General features: G+C 42.2%; 1 protein-coding gene across 2 annotated transcripts in view; it reads right to left on the reverse strand.

The window, feature by feature from the left end:
- Positions 1 to 1,173: 1,173 nt before the first annotated feature.
- abcg8 (ATP-binding cassette, sub-family G (WHITE), member 8) overlaps positions 1,174 to 21,964 on the reverse strand; it is a 58,349-nt gene continuing 37,558 nt past the window's right edge. For both annotated transcript variants that reach the window (XM_078557197.1, XM_078557198.1), the window contains 3 exons: positions 14,394 to 14,661; positions 5,966 to 6,093; positions 1,174 to 3,026 (listed from right to left, as the gene is read on the reverse strand). In XM_078557197.1, the coding sequence (XP_078413323.1) occupies positions 2,889 to 3,026; positions 5,966 to 6,093; positions 14,394 to 14,661 (534 nt within the window). In that variant the 3' untranslated portion in view covers positions 1,174 to 2,888. The remainder of the gene's footprint in view (positions 3,027 to 5,965; positions 6,094 to 14,393; positions 14,662 to 21,964) is intronic.

A 21,964-nucleotide genomic window follows, 5' to 3' on the forward strand; every position in this document is an offset into this window, starting at 1 on the left:
TTGGGGTAATGCTTGTGCTGCTTTGCATTTGTTGCCCATGTTGAATGTTGAATGTTAATCAGCATCTCATCCACCACTTGGAAAACATTCACTTCCTCCACCACTTACATACAGTGGCAGCAGTCTACACCATTTACAAGATGCACTGCAGCAACTCACCAAGGTTCCTTCAACAGTGCCTTCCAAACCTGAGACCTCTGTCATCAAGAAGGGCAATGGCAGCAGGCATATTGGAACACCACCACTTCCAAGTCACACTTCCTCCTGACACAGAAATATATCGCTGTTCCTTCACAGTCATCAGGTCAAAATCCTGGAACTCCTTAGTTAACAGCAAGTGAAAGTACCTTCACTGCACAGACAGGACCAGTTCAAGAAGAACATCTGCCATCACCTTCCCTAAGGGCAATTAAGAATGGGCAATGACTGCCACCCTTGCCAGCGATGCTCACAGCCTAACAATTGTCTTTGCTTGCTCCCATACGTCTGGGAAGTTAGAAGAGGACTGAAAGCAGGTCCTATTTTGTATCTCCCCCTCATTCTTTTAATCAGGACACTCGGGTAGTGTGGAGAGATTTTAGTAGGAAAGGGAAAATAGAAAGGAAGATTACATAACATAACTTTGCATACCAAAACCAGAGCCAGGGACTGATGACATAGAGATTAGTGTTGCACACAAACAAGAACCCTGAGGTTCCTTAGTATTTTCTAACTTTTGAAATGTAAAGTTTTCTAAAATTTTATTTTAGATGTGCAGAGACAATATTTTACAGCACTAAAACTTTTTGTTGTTTTCAACTTCTGTTTTGATAGCGATAACTCAGTGTAAGGTGATGCCTTGAGTGTCTTTCTGGGCTCTCATTTAATTAGCTATTCTGAACTTGAAAAGTGACTGTTGGCAGAACACACTTACCCACTCAGTTGTCAAGCAATCAGTAGCAATACAGCATTCGTGGGACAAATGTGTGTACGAAGCAATTCATATGAACTTCAATCCTAGCACACATTGAGGGTGTTTTGAATATGGAGTAGAAATGCACATATGACCTCCCTGACTGAAATTTGTGCAAGTCTTTTAGTTTAAGTTGTGATCTGGGCGCACAAATCAACAGGAACTTCACAGTCTGTTAGCTGGGTGGCAAATAAGGAAATCATTATTCTAATTTTGTTTCATCTCTTGTCATTTTAATGTTTTCCATGGTAGATTGACAAAGGATATTCGACAACAATATATATACTTAAATGTAGTTCTACAATTCTAGAGAGAGATTTTTATGTAATACTTTCCTGCCATCTGCTGGTTGTTCAGAAAATGGCAGTTGGGCGCCATCCCAGGCTGATGGGCCCAAACATGGAAATGTGTTCCCAGAGCCCTCAATTCAGTTACCAAAGGGCCTAACTCAATGTACAGACATGAAATTAATTCGCAATCCCCCTTGGAGAGCTCATAGATGGTTGGTGTGGGAAGTGGAAAAAGGTCACATTGTCAGTAGTGGTCCTCTTCAATTGTTAAAGTAAAGGCACATTGTTGGTCAGAATAGAGGGAACATGACCCTTGAAGTGACTGATATTAAAACTCTGTGCTGAAATAAAGTGTATTTCAATCCTCAGCATCAAGCACCCTCACCTTGAAGAGCACAGAAAAGTAATGAGTGTTTTGTGCTAATTTCAAAATCACCTTTATGCTATTTAAAAATATTTTAATTAACTTTTATATTTTAACTGAAGTTCTTGCAGTAAGATTTTAAGAACATCAGGAGGAAAACACATTTGGAAAAAGCAATCAACACTTCTTGAAGTTCATTCCATACCAAACTTGAACTCTAAATATAATATGTAATGTTTCTTTAATAATCAGGCAACATTTGTTTAATTGATGCTAAGATGTTCCACTATGTACAGAATTTAATAACTAAACTGAATAAAGATAGACTTTCTAATGCTGTGCCTATTTACTATAAATCTGAAGTCAAAAATGTCAACATATTAGAAGAAAAAGTAACTCTGCTTAATTTGCAGAAATCTCAGAGCTGCAGAAATCCCTCTGGTACATTAGCTGTTCTGTGTTCCTGTGGGCATCCCAGGTGACTCAGTTCATTTGTATAGGACTTATGGGAGAACTTGCCATGCAGACCAGGAACCTCCATACAAACACAGGGATGTTGTTAGGCCATTCAGCCCTTCAAGGCTGTTGACTATTCAGTTAATTCATGGTTGATCTCATTTACTCAATTTACCATAAACTCCATTTATCAACCTTTGCTCCATATCCCTTGATACTCTCATGTAACAATAATCTTTTGATCTCCATCTTGAATGCTTTGATTGACCCAATATCCACAGCCATTTGGGAGAGAGGTTTCCAGATTTCCGATTTCAATCCTGAGTGGCCAGACTCCAATTTTAGGAATGCGCCATATTTGATCCCAGTCTAGCAGGTGAATCCTACTGGAAAGTCCAGCCTGGACATTAAGAATGATCAGGCTCAGCGGAGATGTTGCCACAGATCAAATAGCCTACCATGATTCAATGACTAAGTAGGGTCACTCGGTTGAGATATCTGAAGGCACCTCAAACCCCGTAAAACCATTTAGAACATGAGTCAGCCCCTTCAAACCATATATTCGAAAGAAACAGTTCATTGAAAGGGGGTACAATTTACTAGTTTGTGATATTTAAAAGTTTCAATCTGAAAACTTGTTTCAGCTGACCATCAGTTAGTTATTGCAAAATTACTGATAACGTTGAAAAGCCAGAGCAACACTGTCAGGTGTCTGATGTACTGCACCCTCAGGTCTCTGGGTGAAAGAAACATGAAGTCTTGGAGTTAGTTGAAATGACTGTACTTTGAGTGCATTGAGTCCGACATAACTGTGGTAATTGTATTTTTACCAATCCTGATTTGATTTCTGTTTGACAAATCTCAGTGTTACATAGTAGAGAATCAGGAATCCAAAACATATAGCTATCAGGATGAGGTAGCACATGTACAGCGGTTCTGAGTCCATATCCATAGATTTAATTATCTAGAAATTCAGATTATAAAAGGAAGAAAAAATGTTAGTTGTCATTCAGTCAGGCTTGCATTTTGCATCTAATATATTGTGATTCCATCTATGTAACACAGAACCACATAAACATTCTTCTCACTTGTTCGGTAGACTATCGTCTTTTGTCATTTTGAATCCATTTGGGTTAACTGTACAGTAAGGTTAAATTAAGGTCTAGATTACAACAATTTGCTATAATATAACATCTTTCATTTAGTCAATCGTTCCTTATTTGACATGCTGACACAAAATCCTCTTTAGATTGCTCTTTCTCACTAATCTTTTCAGAATCCATGTTTGTCAAGCAATAACAGTCGATAAGAAGCAATTTAAAGAGGTTTTAGGAACTACAGTTTCATTTAAAGTATGCATTAACTTTTTAAAACATTTTTCTTGTGCCAGAAATATGCTAGTCTGGAGGAACAATTTGGTATCCTATGAAGTTTAAAATGTATGGTCAAAGACATCTAGGTTGTACAGCATCAAAAGGACATAATGTGCTTGGATTCATTAATATGAAATAAAAGACGATGAGTAATGTCATCCACATTCCATTCAGCCTCCCCCACTTCATTGACCTCAGCAGATAAACCTTAAATATAGTTGTAGAGATCAGAAGGTCCCAGGTTCCATCCTTGATTTGGGTTGAACTATCTGATCGCAGGATGGCACTGGAAAGCACTACAATTAGTCGGTGTCCCTGAGTTAAAAATACCTTCCTCAGCCTTCTTTATCCCTTACAATTACAGATTTTTACAGCGTAAGCTTGATGTTACCTAACCACTAGTTAAAACATAGAAGTTTACAGCACAGAAGACTGTTCAGCCCATTTTAACTTTGCTGGCCCTTTGCTAGGGCAATCCACTTTGCATTAAACCACGCCTGTCAACTATCTGCCCACTCTATTAACTCATTACTCAGTTCATAGATCTCTCATAGATCGATATATGTATCTATTCAGCTGTTACTTCCCGTTCTTCCCCTTGCCCACCAAGTCAAACTTATCATCCTAGCCCTTAATCTTCAAATCTCTTTAGTTTCGCTCCCACCCGAATTCATCTGATCCATGAGACCATCCTTGGCACCATTCCCAATAAACTACTAACCATCCAACCTCCCTCCTTACTCTCCAGCAAGCTGACTTTATAAATATATTCTGCTCCTCACCCCTATGCCTTTGCAAAATCACTGTCATTAACACCTCTTCAAAATAATTAACGCTCAATCTCACTTTTCTTGCAAGCTATTGCCTAACCTTCAACCTGCCTTTCCCCTTCAGAGTCCTCAGATATGTTGTTGCATCCCAGGTCTGTGTCCATTTCTCCCACAATTCTATGTTTGAATCTCTTCAGTCAGGTGTCTACCCGTTCAAAACAGTGTCAATCAGTCACAATCAACATTCTTTGTGAGTGTGAACATAATGCATCACTTGTCCTTGTCCTCCTCAACCTTTTTGTGACCTTTGACATGGTTGAGACCAAGTGTAGCCTTCAGGTAAAGTGGAATAGAGGATGGGGCATAATTCAAAAAGAATGCACAGACGAAACCCAAAGTCATACATTCTGTCTTGGTTTTATTACAATACTTTGATTATATTTTAAACTAAATAGCAAAACTTATGTGAATTTGGAAGGATGATATTTCTCTCTAGTACAGCTAGAGCAGCTGGGAGGCACAATGCTAGAGCATCACCACTGTTGCACTGCCTTGCAAGTTTATTCAGGCAGTTTCAATTATAAATGCTAAGATGTGATTTTAGAAATGGAAGTGCAGTTTTTAAACCATTACATAGATAAATGTTAAATGCGTTATTAAAACTGAATTTCACTTGAACAATAAAAAACAAAGCCGATATGGTCCCCTTCAAACTTGACTCTTGTTTGGAGGAATCATTATAGCTTGGGGATGGGAAGAACAGCTGGCTAAAGTCTGTCAGTAGTGGTCACAGCCATTTGACAAGCTGAATTGACAGTACTGCACTGCATTGAACTCAAATCCATTTTTATTTCCTACATTTTGGTACCATAGAATCATTTGATCTTACAGCACAGAAACAGGATATTTCATGTTTAATTGTTTGTTTTTCCATATGATCCACATAAACTCACACTCTTGCTCCTGGTCCATGCCACCAAACACTCCTCTTTCTCAAACAACTATAGTCTTGCCTTTGGAAAAATGATTTGTGGCAGGGAATACCGCATTCTAACTTCGCCTTTTAGTGATTTTCTTAAAACTTATGCCCCCTCATTACTGTTTTGCTGATGAATGAGCTCTACAACTGGATCTCTTCACAATCCTGAAGGCCTTTATCATAACTCCAACTGCAGTTTAACTAGGAGCTTGTATAAGCTCAGCATTACCTCCATTTTTTCCATTGCAGGTTTATAGATTTTTTAAAAAAGATTATTTTTGCCTTTTCATGGCTTCATCTACATGCACTGTGTTAGTAACTTATGTATTTGAACTCCAAGGCCCTTATGCTCTGTTTAAAATCTTGGTATACTTCCTTTCATCACTCTTACTTCTGAAGTATATTAGTTCACATTTTCTACAGTGATTTGTAACCAACACCTAATCATCTATCTCCTCCTGCAGTCTTTCACAATACTCATCATAATTTGCCATTTTGGTGTTAACTCAACTGCGGTGTCCAAATGATTTACAAAGATAAGGACAGATCTTTTAAGTATAAGAAAGTTCCTTCTACCTTTATCCTTTGTTTTCTATTCTCAGCTGTCTATCCCTGTAACCATATTCCTTTTAATTCTATATGCCATGGTCTTTGCCATAAGTCTTTTTAAGTGATACCTGATGAAATGCAAATGTTAAGAAACTTCTAATATTACATTCCTCATTATAATTGGCAACAATTTTGCTTGTCTCAACATGATTTCAGCATAGCTATTACTTACATCTGTGCCCTTGACTGGAATGGTAATATTCCCCATCATAATAGAGTAAGGATGTCCTGTGAATTGAACCTGTATCAGGCCTTCAAAACCCCATCGGAGGAAGGATATTTTGGAAAACCAGGAAGCAACTGTGAATAAACAAACAAACATAAAAGTTAATTTTCAAATTCAATCCTTTTTCTTTGTTTATTTCCTTCCATAGTCACCCTTCTGCCCATTCAACCGAAAAATGAGATTTTAAGAAGTTCCAGCACTGCCTTTTTGTTTGAAACATATAAAATAGCCTTTACAGACTAAGACAAAATGTAGGTATTGGTTATTCCACATGAATGATCCTTGAACTTGTGGAAGTTCGGACTCTGTTTGGGTTTTGAAATGCAACAATACTACATGCCCTATCTGGCTTGCTGTAGTCATGTGACCTCTACCATGAGGAAAGCTGTGTAAGCTGCCATTTTACAATTAGTTCAATAAAGACGTACTATGATAAAGCATTGCTGTCTTTGAACTTGAATCATGGTGTTAGAAGTGAATTTACAAAAGAATTTTGAAACCTTGAAAATGCTGCAAAGAAGCCACGGCTCAGAAAGAAACACAAAAATGTTCAAATCTGCTTAGCAAAAAAAGGAAAAGTGAACATGAACCAAAGGTTGCAAGTGAAATACTGGGTGAGTGAACAAGGCTGAAAACGTTCCCCTCCTTTCTCCAGTAGAAATGAGAGGCGATATGTGCAAGAATTGGCAGTTTTTCCACTTGCAGTGGCAAAACTATGAGTTCACAACAAAGTTAATTAACAAGCCAGAAACAATGAGAGTAGCCACACTGCTGGGGAGGGACTGCTACAAATTGTATTTTACCTTAAATATAACTGGCGAACAAAGAAAACAGACAACAGAGAATTTGAAAACCTTGAATACACATTTTGAACCCCAAGTGAACATTACTTATGAGTGCTAAGTATTCAACATTGGAGCTCAAGGGGGAAAGGCACCCATTGAACAGTATGTGAGTAAAGTAACACAGCTTGCAGAATCATGTGAATTTGGACAGCTAAAAGATGATCTGATTAAAGATAGAATATTTTTAGGCATACGAGACTCCTTAGTGCGAGAAATTCTACTGGGAGAGGAGAAACTTGCACTGAGGAAAGCGATAGATGTGCACAGAAATGTGGAGCACAAGTATGGCAGAACAGACCAGGTGATACATTATGCTGAGAGACATTCCAGGCTGAAAGAACAGAGTAATTGCAGGCAAAGGGCAGGGTACAAATACTGGGCAAAGGAAAAGAACAATTGCCCAGTGTGGGGAAAGCAGTGTTTTAACTGCAAGACTGAAAGAAGCAGAATCATTTTGCACACAAATGTTTGGCGAGAAAGAAGCAAGACAAGTCCATACAAATGGCTACTGGAGAGATATCAGTGGAAGAGTCTAATGAAGCACTATACAGGATACAATAGGTTGGTTCCGTCAAGTCTGCAGGTGGTAAATGGTTTGTGACTGTTACGATGACGACCACAGAAGGGGAGTATTTAGCGAACAAGAAATATCAGATAGATATTGGTACATCATGAAACACAATGACCTTCACAGACTTGTGCGAAGTGGCTCAACATGGCGATCCAAAAATTACGACCTCAAAAGGTGAGGCTATAAGATGGTACGATATTCATACCGAGAGGACAAATTAGCCTGGGAGCCAAATGCAATGGCAAGAAGGAAGATCTGGAGTTCCAGATCATAGATGGGATGCAACGGCTACTCATCTCAGCTGAAGCAAGTCTAAACTTGGACTGGTAACCATGAATGTGCCAAGGCTTGCAATGAGTCGCAAGACACAAAACCATTGACTGCTAAACAGATCCTAGAAGAAGCGTTTACAGGGTTGGGATGTCTACCAGTAGAATATCATCTAGAAGTAGATGAGGGTGTGAGGCCAATTCAGCATCTGCTGAGAAGAGTTCCAGCTGCCCTCAAGTCAGGCCTAAAAAACAAGATAGAAGAGCTGGAAAAGACTGGAGTAATCAAGAAAGTGAAAACTCCTGCAGACTGGATTAGCAGCATGGTGACAGTGAAACAACCTGGAAAGCTGTGAGCACGATTAGACCCAAAGGATCTAAATAGATCGCTAAAGGGATCTCACTACCCCATACCAACCATTGAAGGGATTTTGTGCAACTTGCTGAGGCAAAGACCTTTACTACCCTAGATGTGAAGGATGGTTGCTGACAAGTGAAGCTCGATGAAAGCAGCAGCTCTATAATTACATTCTGGAAGCCGCTCGGGAGATACAGATGCTTGCGCATGCTGTTTGACATTTCAACGGCTCCAGAAGAGTATCAACGCACACAGCATAAGATAGTCAGTGATCTTCTTGGAGTGGAAGCCATAGTGGATGACCTACTCATCTATGGATGTGGACATACAATGGAAGAAGCCATAGCTGACCATGATCAGAACCTAATACGACTGCTAGAGTTTGCCAGATCAACCTGAAGTTGAGCAAGAAAAACTTCCAATTGGAGATGCCTGAAGTCAAGTACATAGGTCATGTACTGACAGCAAAATGTCTTCAACCGGAGCCTGACAAGTTGAGAGCTATAGTAGCTATGCAGCAGCCAACAGATGTGAAAGCAATGCAATGATTTGTTGACTTTGTGAACTATTGAGCAAATTTTTTGCCTAATTTGTGGTCAGAGAGTGAACCATTATGCAAACTCACTGCCAAGGGTGTGAAGTGATATTGGGGAACAGAACAAGAAGCAACATTCACTAAAATTAAACAACTAGAGATGAAAACGTCAGTGCTGAAGTACTATGACATCAATGATGAAGTCACCTTGCAGTGTGATGCCAGCGAGACAGGTCTTGGAGTAACCCGAATGCAACAAGGATACCTGTCGCATTTGCATTGAGGGCGCTAACGCAAACAGAATGACCCCTTGCTCAGATCAAGAAACAGTGCCAGGCTATTGTTTTTGCTTATGAGCATTTTCACCAATATTTGCAGTGGTGTCTGACCATAACTGAAGCTGACTTCAAAGAATTTTTCACAAACCACTACTATCTGCTCCAAAGCACCTGCAGAGAATGTTACTTCATTCACAGAGATATCATATGGATGTGCGGCACATGCAATGGACACAGGTGTACATTGCAGACAAGCTGTTTACAGCAGCACTCAGTCTGGTGTTCATGACATAAATCTCCTCCTAATCCATCTACCTCATCTTAGCCTTTCAGGACATCATTCTAGTGCTTTTTCTCTGATGTATTCTTTTATTTTCCTTTTGAACACATCTAAGCCATTTGCCTGAACCACTTCCTGTGATAGCAAGTTCCATATTCTAACCACCCTTCGAGTTAAGGGGCTTGATTTTCAATCTGGGTTCAGGAACCCAGCGCCTGGATAATTCCTGGGTCCTGACTCCACACCGGACCTGCATCGCTCACTTGACATTATCTTCACTGTCACTATTTGGGCCAGAGGTGATTTGGTGCCCACTTATTGGCACCAAGTGTTACCAGAAGGTGGGAGTTGCCTGCAGAGCATGATTGACAAAGATGCTAGGCCCTGCCGCTGCCTTGTAGAAGATAGAAGGCAGAACATCGGAGGGCCAGCAGCATCACTGCACAGAGAAGTTATCAAATGGTCAAGTGAAATGTTCTGCATCTGATCTCACACAAGAAAACCCTAGTGGTTAACATTTTTCATCATCAAAAAAATTACTTACATGCTCTCCACATTGAACCCGACAGCTGTGCATTAACGTGTATCAGACTGGTCAGGTTTGGCGATTTGTGATTTAAAAGTCACCTTCTGGCCCTTTCCAACCCTTTAATAAGCTCTTCAAGGAGCTTAACAGGCCATTAATTGGAGGCAAGTGGGTTCCCGACTCCCTCCACCCAACCCTTGCTTTGAAAATTCCAGTGTGTCCTGGAGGCATTGGAACAATAATATGCCATCCAGGAGTGATACTCGCAAAGTGTGCCTGCTCCCCTTATTGCCCTGATGGGTGATTGAAAATCCCAGCCAAGAAAATTCTCTTTATTTCTTTATTGGATTTATTAGTAAATATATTGTATTTATAATCCTTAGTTTTAGATTGTCCCAAAAGTGGAAGTATTCTCCCCACATCCACCCTGCCCAACTTGTTCATAATTTTGAAGACCTCCATCATGTCTCCTCTAAGTCTTCTCTTTCTAAAGAGAAAAGCCCAAACCTATTCAATCTTTCCCAATGGGTATAATCTTTAATTTTTAGTACTATCCATCAAAACCTTTTTTGCACTTTCCCTACTGCTTCTACGTACCTTTAATAATATGAAGACTAAACTGTCCCCAACCAGGATCCTTTACAAGTTTAACATAACTTCATTACTTCTGATAAAAGCAAAATACTGCGGATGCTGGAAATCTGAAACAAAAACGAAAATTGCTGGAAAAACTCAGCAGGTCTGACAGCATCTGTGGAGAGGAAGACAGAGTTAACGTTTCGAGTCCATATGACTCAGTTCTGATGAAGAGTCATACGGACTCGAAACGTTAACTCTGTCTTCCTCTCCACAGATGCTGTCAGACCTGCTGAGTTTTTCCAGCAATTTTTGTTTTTGTTTCATTACTTTTGAGTTCTATACTCCTGGAAATAAATCTCAGTGCTTGGTTAGCAATTTTAACTGCTTTGCTAGCCTGCAATGCTGCTTTTAATGATTTGTTCATCTGTATCCCAAGATTCCTTTTGCTCTTCTATTCCATTCAGTTTCTTATTTTCCAAGGTATAGGTGATGTTTCTATTTTCCTATCAAAATGCATCACCTCACATTTTCTATCTTCAAAGTTAACTGGACTACTTAACCGCCCAGTCTGCAAGTTTCCTAATGTCTTCTTGTATATATTACATTTCTTCACTGTTAGCTGTGCCCTCCAGTTTAGTATCATCTGTAAAATTTGACTGGGCTAGTTATTCCTAAATCCAAATCATTAATACAAATTATGAATAATACTGGTTTTAGGATTGATCTTTGTGGAGCATCACTTTCTAACTTCCTCCAATCTGAATAACTACCCTTTATCCCTTCTCTCTGTCTTTATTTTGGCCAATTTGCTTTCCATTCAGCTACTTGTCCCCTGACTCAACATGCCTTAACCTTTGTCATGAGCCCACCACGTGATACCTTATGAAAGGCCTTGTGAAAATCGAAGTATGTTCCAAGCTATTACATTATCTTTGTCTACTCTTTCTGTTACCTCTTCAGAGAATTCTATCAGGTTAGTTAAACATTACTTAGTCTTTCAGAATCTACGCTATGTTTTATTGTACTTTCCATTTCTAGATACTCTTGTATCAATTCTTTTATAATAGTTTTGAGAATCCTTCCTATCAAAGATGTTGAGTCTATAAATCCGAGGTTTTGTTCAATTTCCTTTTTTGCACACGGGAGCAACATTAGCTGTATGCATGTCCTCTGGCACAACCTCTTATATGGAACTTTTGTATATATATCTGATCTGGTGTCACTTGGGAGTGACCACCATCAGTAAGCTTATCAAGGTTTTCAGATGTTTCGACTGTATAGTAGTGTCTTGGAAGTCACTTTCATTGCTTACAATGCATGACATAGGTGAAGGCAATGTAATTGAGTTTTCACTCACTTCTCTGGACATTGCGAGCAGGTATCTGTGAAATCATACTGAATATCAATAGGTAAAATACTCTTTATGTAGCTGATATCTGATGACACCCTGATTGAAAGACTGACAATTGTAACATAATTGCGGCAAGTTTATCAAGTGGTAATATGCAGTCAATTCCTGGGATGAAACATTTTACATTATAGGTAAAGTCATGATTGAAGTAATCTTTCTCTTTGGTAGAGAGAGATCCACAGCATAAAAATGAATTTTATCTCCACAAGAATCATCTTGCAGAGTCTGTCAAAATTGTGGAAAATGAGAAAAGTCACTTGGTACGATGTAAAGCCATCACTGGAGAAAAAGGTTCAATCATTTTCAAGATTAGGGCTCACGGAATATAGCTTTAGTGTTATGCTGAACTAAATTTGATTTGGTGTCAACTTTATCATCCAAAACACTAATGTAAAAATTATTCCAATGCTCTATCCTTAAGAACACTAAATATAAAACTTCTTAAACATCTACATTAACAAAATGAGGTGATCTAGACATTTGCATGGGAGATAGATCTGAAAAGAAAAACTGGAAATTTGAAATAAAAATAGAAAATGCAAAAACTTGCTGTTCAGAGTTGGAACAAAAAGACAGGTTTTGATAAAGGATCTCACCTAAATGGACCCGCCTTTCTCTTAGATATTGGTCAATTTGCAAAGTATGTGTAATTTTCTGTTCTTAAAATATATTTCTAACTACCAGCTAAAGCACTTGTTTTATTCACCTTTTTGTTAAATCTTACTTACCTAAATTCATAATAGGCACCTGTACAAACAATGTAAAATATCTGGCCATTATAAGGCAGTAGTGCATTTCAGTATTTGGGATAATTGAATTAACATCCATATTCTTTTTTGCAACATAAAATGTAGGAAAAATGTTGCAGTGGACTATGAAGAAACAAATGATTACAAATAAAAATAAATACCGAAAAGTTCACAGCTTATTATTTATTACAAATTACTATTAATAAAGGTCTTTCATTGGGTGGACTAATAGCAACCAATATATAATGAAAATATGAAACATTGAACATCAACAACAACTTGCAATAATAGCCCAGATCATCAGCAAAGCAGCAATAATCATCAGATTGCTGCTCCGCTTGAACTGTTCCACCTCTAGATTCTGCTCTGCATTTCTTGCCTTGCTTTTTTTTCTTTCCTTGCTCCGGAAATGCTGAGTGCAGTGTCCATTGGAGAACTCCATTGCAGCGCTGTAGTGTTGGGGGCAAGATACGTCCCATCTTTATGGCATTAGTTGCCATATGGTAAGTTTAAAGGTCCAGTGTGAATGTTAGTAAATGGGTGAATGGGTGAATGTTAGTGAATGGCTGAATGAGTGAATGGGTAGGGTGGGTAGGTGGGTGAGGTAAGTGGATAGGGTGGGTGAGGTAAGTGGGTAGGATGGCAGGTGGATAGGCTGGTAGGTGGATCAAGGAATAGTCGGGTCAGGTTGGGTGGGGTAGTCAGGCCAGGGGCTAGTCGGGTGGTGGGGTTAGTCAGGTCTGGTTCGGGGGTGAGGAGGTAGTCTGATGGTTGGGGGCAGTAGTCAGGTTGGGTTGGGTCAGAGGGTTAGACTAGGATTTTTCTACCTGACATTTCCTGGGTAACTATTCAGTTATGTCCCACAGAACTGTCCACAGTCTCCAACTCTAATTCAGAGTTGGAGATACTTGTGAAGAGTCCCAGGGAGCAGGGGAATTGCTCATCGTAAGTTCAAACTTCCGAGGCAAGTCCCACAGAGACTTCTGCGGGATCTCGACACACACCTTGGGTCATATGTCCTGTTTCTGACGATCCGAAAACTGGAAGATCTGGGCCTACACAGATAGCACCTTTCATGTCAGAAAAATCCCAAGGCACAATTATTGACACAAAACCAAAGGTAGAGATGTTAGGAGGTTTGACTAAAAGCTTTGTCAAAGTGGTAGGTTTTAAGGAGGGTCTTAAAGGAGGAGAAGGAGCTGGAGGGGCAGAAAGATTCAGGGAAGGAATTCTACAGCTTAGGCCCTAGGCAGGTCAAGCCACCAATAATGGGGTGAAGAGAGTGGAACATATGCAAGAGGCCACAACTTGAGTAACTCAGAGTTCCCAGAGTATTATGGGGCTTGAGGAGGATACACAGATTGAGAAGGGTAAGGCCATGGAAGGATTTGAACACAAGCATGAGAATTGACCCAAGAAGCCTCCTACTGCATCAACATTTGTTATGGCACTGAACATCTCTACTTTTGTTTCTTTCGCATGCCTTAGCTCTCCAACCCCCATATCCTTCTCTCTTTCTCGTTCCCCTCATGTTTATACCCAACCCACCCAATTTATCAGAGACCTCTACAAACAACCCAACCTAGCAACCAGAGCCAATTAGATGCACAAGGCACGGAAGTCAATTTGAAATTAAGTACCATCTTTAAAAATTGACAATATCTTATGAGGCAACACCTTCAAGGGAGGAGATCGGGGGTAAAAGATCATTAATCAGATGGAGCAGCATTTCAGAGTGGGATACATTGAAACAGCCTATACTTTTAAATCGAATGAATGAGTTTTAAATCAAATGTGTGAAACATAATTGCTCTACATGTTGAGGTTTATTTAGTGAAAGTCAGAAGGTATCTTATGCAAAATTGTGAGGTGCAACATGCAGGAAACTGTGCTCATATTAAGAGCCATATAATACTACTTGCACATAAGAAATTACTCACACAGCATTCTATACCAAATTTAAACATGCTTACCTGTCCACATATTTTCTAGGCTAATAACAAAGCCTCCTGTTAAGTAGAAAATTGTGAAAAAAACATTTCCTATTAAAGAAGATAACTGCAGCGTTGGTAGTAATGCTGAGACCCACAAAGCCATTACTCTGCTGCAATAAACCACGAGCCACACCAGCAGAAAGTTCAGGAGGAACGGACTAGCCTCAGGTCTGAGAGCTGCTATCCAGTAGATTGGGACGCCATAGATTAATACAAAAGCACAGTGTTCTGGGAGTTCCCCCAAAAGCTGTGGGGTAGAAAGAAAATGCCAACTGGTTATTAACAAAGTGAGATAACAAATTAAGTATAGTGGGCATTGCCAATCACATTATACCATACCTTCTGATATTTGGCAATTTGTTTATGGTTGTCTAGTGAATACTTGCCTAGAGTTTCCACGTGGTGTTGTGCCGTGTGAGTTTGGCAGAAGAATAATGGAAACCTTGGGGTGACAGCATAACTGGAAATTCTACCCCACTGATTTTATAATGCTCTCCACCATACCACAATCTCTTATGATGCACATTGGGCTAGGTTTGACATTGTGTACATCTGAATGGCTACTGATGGATTTTAGACAAACTCAAAATAGTGATTGCTTTTAGGACCCAATTTTTCACTGCCAACTGATTAGCATAGGTTTGTCCGCAGATTTAGATGGGCGAACAGTGCACACCAGTGGGGGAGCGTAAAATTGCATCTCAGTGAAATTTAACGGGGAATGTTAGAATAGGGTGACAAAATCAATGGAACCAGTAAGAGCCGCAAAAGGCACCTCAGCCCATTATCAGCTTTTATCTAGGCTAACGATCAGGGGACCAAAAGAAAGGCATAAATGAAGGAAAAACAAAACTAAGGTACAATTAAGAATCTGCAGGAAGGTAATGGAGCCTGCACCCAGTTTGTTGGCTACTACTACAGAGGTGATGCAATATGGAGGTAGCTGTGAAGAGGGATGGAGGGATGTTATCTCTCTCATTCTATGGGACCATGAGAAAGAACTTGCACTTACATACCATCTTCCACAATCTCAGGACATCCCAAAGTGTTTTACAGCCAATTATGTACTTCTGAAGTGTAATTACTCTTGTATTGTAAGAAACATGGCAACCAGTTTGCATACAACAGGACCTTAAAACAGCACTGAAATAAATGAACAGATCATCTGGTTCTAGATGTTGATTGAAGGCTAAACATTGAGCAGAACTGCGGAACTTTCTCGTTCTTTTTCAAATTGTGATCTTTTACATACACCTGGGAGGACAGACATTTAACATCTTATCTGAAACAGCACCTCTGCCAGTGTAGCACTCCTTCAGTACTGCAGTGTAGTGTCAGCCTAAATTATCTGCTAAAGTCTCTGGAACAGGGCTTGAACCCAGAACTTTCTTACTCAAAGGCAAATGCTACCATTGAATCAAGGTTGTCACCCCCATTTGCAGCAGTCTAAAGCTTAGCAGTGAGATTAGTCTTGGTTTGCCAGCAAAGAACCAGCACAAACAGCATGGAATGAATGGCCTCTTACTATGCTGTAACTTTTAGTGGTTCAATGGTCTCCCACTGAAGTGTCAGCTTGTGCAAGCAAACTAAAAGAAGTGAAAGGAAGTGTGCTATTGTTGAGAGGGCTTGCAGTATACCCAAGTGTCAGCAAACACTACATTCTGAGTTTAATGACTTGCATGTGGAACAGTTTGTTACAGGATATAAGTGAAGGGGAAGGCTGGAGATGTAACTCAATTGCCCATGGCCATTCACGATAATCTTCTCAACCATAGGCATCGTCCATAATAATGGAGTGAGTTTTTCGCTCAGTGGTACCATTCCCATCTTTGACTCAAGAGGTGTGGGAATTGTACCCTGCTCCAGACAGTCCTGGTGAGTAATGATAAAAGCTCTAGCTTTGAATTCTGGGTTGATGGCCAGAGGATTACCCACACTGAGTGGGTGGGGGTGGCCCTCCTCTTGCGGGAGTCCAAAAAACCCTCTCACCATATAGGTCTAAGATCTGCCATAAGCCTAGGGCAGGATTTTCGAGCCTCGCCCGTGGTGGGCGTCATGGCTGGTGGGAGTGGAAAATATCGCGAGATTGTAAAAATCAGTTTACCGGCGCCCGGGATCACCTGCTCCAGCCGTCAATGGCAGGCTGCGTTTCCCGCCACGGCAAGTCGGCAATGTCATCTTAATACATTTGTATCTCATTATTGGGGCTGCTCACCAGAATCATCCCCTCACACTGGATCAAGAGGACACGCTGACGCCAATTAGATCAATGTGTTTCACAACAGTATATAAACAACGTGCACCTGGAAATCTGCACTTTGTCCATGACTTGGAGGTTCGCTCTCCTACCTTGCATGGCGCAGCGCTCGCAGCAATTCAGACTCAGCTCCAGGCTTCACAGGCAGCACCACACTGCTTTCAGGGAGGTATCAGAGGCAAGTCTAACTACAAAACCAGTGTTGAGGCGTGGGTGGCTTTTAATGTGCTGCAAGGCAAGGGCTCCACTGAGGGGTAAGTGTGGGGAAGGTTGCACTCAGACGCGTGACTGGTAAGATGGGCAGTGGGGAAGCGTCCTCAGTGCCAGGATGGGGAGAGAGTTGGTAACAGGATGGCACAAGCGACTTTGGGCCAGAATGGAAGAATCGCTGAGTGAAGAAGCACTCTAATGTTGAGCTTACAAAGACTGTCCTTGTCCCAGTCTAGGCTGGGGGAGGGCATGTCATTCTAGTCTCAGTCATGCCCCAGGATGTTGTGTGCAGGGCACTGTCATCACATCACGCATGTTGGTCTGGCATCACACTGGGCCGCAGATGGCACAGTCAGGGGAGGCTTCTGCTTTAGATGGGGAAAAGGTATTGTGGGGGTATTCGAGGGTGTCAGAAGGTGGGTGGGGGGGGGGTGGGGTGGTGTATATGTCAAACTGTGCAAGTGTCCTCAAGATGGGGAGAGGTGAGGTCCACAAGGTGCATAGGCACATTTACCTCACCATGTTCAGGGGGTAACAAAGGGATATCCACCATCACGATAGGATCAAGGAACACAGGGGGAAGATTGATAGGTTCTTGGAGGGAGCAAAACCTGAACATTAAACTCCTCCAAGACAATGGAAGGGATTTCCACACTCACACAGGGAATGTCCAAGTTGGTCTGGCAGTGAGAGCTCAGCACCGCCATCTTCCTACCTGCAGCAATGGCGCAGTGCAAAATTAAAATGAGGAGAAGCACTGCTGGTGAGGGCTCTGAGTACCGAGTGGAGGGAAGGTGCATGCACTGGGGTGGCCAATTAAAAGGGGCACCCAACTGAACCATGTATTTCCAAATGAGGAGAGAGGCGCAGTGAGACACATTAGGAGCCGTTCAATGACAATGCAGGGAATCAGGAAAGTGAAACAATGTTGTGCATTCAGCGAGACTAATCTCGCAAAGTGGCACTAATTAATCCCCTTGTTCACAGTGTGGAGATTCCCCAGAACAGTAACACACTCCAGAGCAATAGGACGACTGGACAAGCTTCAGATGCGTGTTACAATCATGGTGCTGGCAGCTTCACAGAAGAGAAGCCTCAGGGCCCCCTCAAATAATTCAGTTCCTGACTAAACATTTGCCCTCATGTGTATTCCAAAAAGTGTGCTATTAGAGTGCAGTGAATAAGGATCCACGTGCCTGGGCTGAAAGCAGCACATCCAAGCACCTGGCCAAAGTAATCTCAAAGCAGTTGGCCATGTAAAGGGGTAGGAGGGGAAGGCGCACCTTGAAATGAACCCTGCGCTGACCTGGATTTTTGGGGTGATTAGTTTCTGACACTGGAACAAAGCCCTTGAACCCACATTCAGTGATGAGTTATTGACAGAAAGGGGACCTTTGCAGGCTGATGCTGAATCATGTCTGTTTCTCATTGATACTGCACAGAGGAGACCATCAGGAATGTGGAGCCTGGGTTTAATGCTGCCTGCATAATTGCATACAGGTGGGAGAGAAGGAGGAGAAGACTACAACGGAGGCACCAGGCTCACCAAAATGAGGAGCTAATCTCTGAAGACCAAGGGGCAGCAGGGCCCCATCTGGTCACAGAGGTTGAGGCTGACAGATACGTCAAGCATAGGTGCCTCGCAAGACCCAGGGTGTACACAACTTGCATGCCTTATCTGCAGATGAGCAAGAGGCAGTGTTGCCGGCATCTCTGCATGTCCAGGGAATGGTAACTCAAATTTTCCATGTTCTCCAGGAATTGGCGCCATGGAGAGTGGGAGGATATCCACTGGCACTGGCTGTGAAAGTAATCATCACACTGAACTTCTACATGAGTGACTGCTTCCAGGGCTCCACTGCGGACCTCTGAGATCTCTCAAGCATCCACTCACAAATGTATACATGAGATCACAAACGCCTTTTTCGCCAAGGTGCAGAATTATACCACCTTTGCCAGGGGGCTTTCCAGCAATCTCCAGATTCCCACAGGCGCAGGGTGCCAACGACTGCACTCATGTGGTTATAAAAGGTCCTAGGTAACGGGCACTCCAATACATAAACAGAAAAGGCTTCCACTCGCTCAATGTACAACTGGTCTGTGACCATAAGAAACTTATCCTGCAGGTTTGCGCCAGATACCCAGGAAACACCCCTGACTCAGACACTTGGAGTAGGCTGCAGATCCTGAACATCTTTGAGGGACCACACAGGCATGTGTGTGTGTGAGGCCCTCATAACAACAAGTTTCCAAGAGGAGGATGATGAGTTGCAGTGAGTACCCTCTTGGACAAGTGTCCTCCAAAATGAACACCAGCATTGTTATTTCTCTCATTTCAACCATGCACTTCAATATGAGAGTGAATAGTTATACATCAGGTTCACATTGTCCTGATCCTTTGAAGGATGATGAAGTCTTGGGGACATGTGTCGTTGCTGAGATGAGCTGCTAACTGGAGGAGGGAGTCCCGACATCAGATGTCAGAAGGTGCTGCCTCTTCAAGCATCTCTCCAACATCGCAGTCACAACAGCAGCCTACAAGAGCCAGGAGCTGTTCCACTATGCTCATTGGGCTCATAGCTATGTGCCTTCAATGTGACAAATCTCCTCAAGGAGATCCATCTCCAGCAACGGGGCAACACATTCTATGTAACGTCGATGGCAAAACTGATAGGTGACAATTGGGCCAAGACAGCCAGGGATGTTCCGCAGGTGCGCATCTAACCAAAGATTATTCAACCCTCTGAGTCACCTTCTTCTCTATCACATGAACACCCGGCACTTTCAGTTAGGAATGTTGGCTCACTTTTATCCTGACCTTACTATGCATGTGTGGACCACCTGAAGATGGCGACATTCAACCATTTCCATGCCACACAATAAAATGCCTCCTCTTTAAGATACACATTGTGCTCTCATGGCCAGCCCTGACCCTTGCGAACTCCAAAATTCTCAGACACCATGAAGCCCTCAAGGTCATGAGTCGTTGCTAATAAAGAGCAGACTTCAGCTTCAGTATCCTTGCTCCTATCCCATTGCTTCCCTCACTATTCTCTAAAGCGTGTGCAGTTCCAGATGGTGCTCAAAGGCTATACTGACCATCACAGAAATTAGCATCACACGTCTCGGCAAGTGTTTAGGTGATGAGATGGACAGCACTGCATCCAACATTGTAACAAGAGCCTTGTGGCCAGACAATTGCAGGTTGAGAAACGATCAAGGTTGTAGGTTCCAGCATCAAGGCAATAATGTGGCTGAGAGGGGCAGAGCTTCAGCACCTTGAAGTGGTAAGGTGCTCCCACTTATTGGCGAGCATAGCAAATGTACACTGGGGAAATCAGAAACGCGGCTGGCAGTCTGGAGTGGACACGAGCTGTGAGCATGGGCTCATGGCATGAAAACCATGCCAGTTGACAGCGAGCACATGGAGTTGCATGATATATGATCATTCTCCATGTGTAAAAACACATTTCTCCTTGTACATTACATCTTCACCTTTCAAGAATGCAGATGAGATAGGAGATTATCTCAGCCCCTCCAGAGGTTCCCAGCATCACAGATGCCGGTCTTCAGCCAATACACTCCACATAATATCAAGAAATGGCTGAAGGCACTGGACACTGCAAAGGCTATGGGGCCTGACAATATTCCGGCAATAGTACTGAAGACTCGTGCTCCAGAACTTGCCACGCCCCTAGCCAAGTTGTTCCAGTACAGCTACAACACTGACATCTACCTGGCTATGTGGAAAATTGCCCAGTGTGTCCCATCCACAAAGAGCAGGACAAATCCAACCTGGCAAATTAATACCCCATCAGTCTACTCTCGATCATCAGTAAAGTGATGGAAGGGGTTATCAACAGTGCTATCAAGTGGCACTTGCTAGAAATAACCTGCTCAATGATGCTCAGTTTGGGCTCCGACAGGATCAGTCAGCCCCTGGCCTCATTACAGCCTTGGTTCAAACATTGGAAAAAAGCTGAACTCCAGAGGCGAGGTGAGAGTGACTGCCTTTGACATCAAGGCAGCATTTGACCGAGTGTGGATTCAAGGAGCCCTAGCAAAACTGGAATCAATAGGAATCAAGGGGAAAACTCTCTACTAGTTAGAGTCATGCCTAGCACAAAGGAAGATGGCTGTGGTTGACATCACTGCAGGAGTTCCTCAGGGTAGTGTCCTAGGCCCAATCATCTTCAGCTGCTTCATCAATGACCTTCCTTCCATCAGAAGGTCAGAAGTGGGGATGTTTGCTGATGATTGCACAATGTTCAGCACCATTCGCGACTCCTCAGACACTGAAGCAGTCCATGTCCAAACGCAGCAAGACCTGGACAATATCCAGGCTTGGGCTGACAAGTGGCAAGTAACATTTGCACCACACAAGCGTCAGGCAATGTCCAACAAGAGAGAATCTAACCTTTGCGCCTTGACATTCAATGACATTACCATCACTGAATCCCTACTGTCAACATCCTGGGGGTTACCATTGACCAGAAATTGAACTGGGCTAGCCATATAAATATTGTGCCTACAAGAGCAGGTCAGAAGCCAGGAATCCTGCGGTAAGTAACTCACTCCCTGACTCCCCAAAGCCTGTCCACCATCTACAAGGTACAAGTCAGAAGTGTGATGAAATACTCCCCACTTGCCTGGATGAGTACAGCTCCCACAACACTCAAGAAGCTTGACACTTTCCAGGAGCCCGATTGATTGGCACCACATCCACAAACAATCACTTCCTCCACCACCAACACACAGTAGTAGCAGCGTGTACCATCTACAAGATGCACTGCAGGAACTCACCAAGGCTCCTTAGACAGCACCTTCCAAACTCATGACCACTACCATCTAGAAAGACAAGGGCAGCAGACACATGGGAACACCACCACCTGAAAGTTCCCCTCCAAGCCACACACCATCCTGACTTGGAAATATATTGCTGTTCCTTCACTGTCACTGGGTCAAAATCCTGGAACTCCCGCCATGGGTGTACTTATACCACATGGACTGCAGCGGTTCAAGAAGGCAGCTCACCACCACCTTCTCAAGGGCAATTAGGGATGAGCAATCAATGCTGGCTTAG

The sequence above is a fragment of the Cetorhinus maximus genome, chromosome 14 (assembly GCF_964194155.1).
Source record: "Cetorhinus maximus chromosome 14, sCetMax3.hap1.1, whole genome shotgun sequence".
In the NCBI taxonomy this organism is placed as follows: domain Eukaryota; kingdom Metazoa; phylum Chordata; class Chondrichthyes; order Lamniformes; family Cetorhinidae; genus Cetorhinus; species Cetorhinus maximus.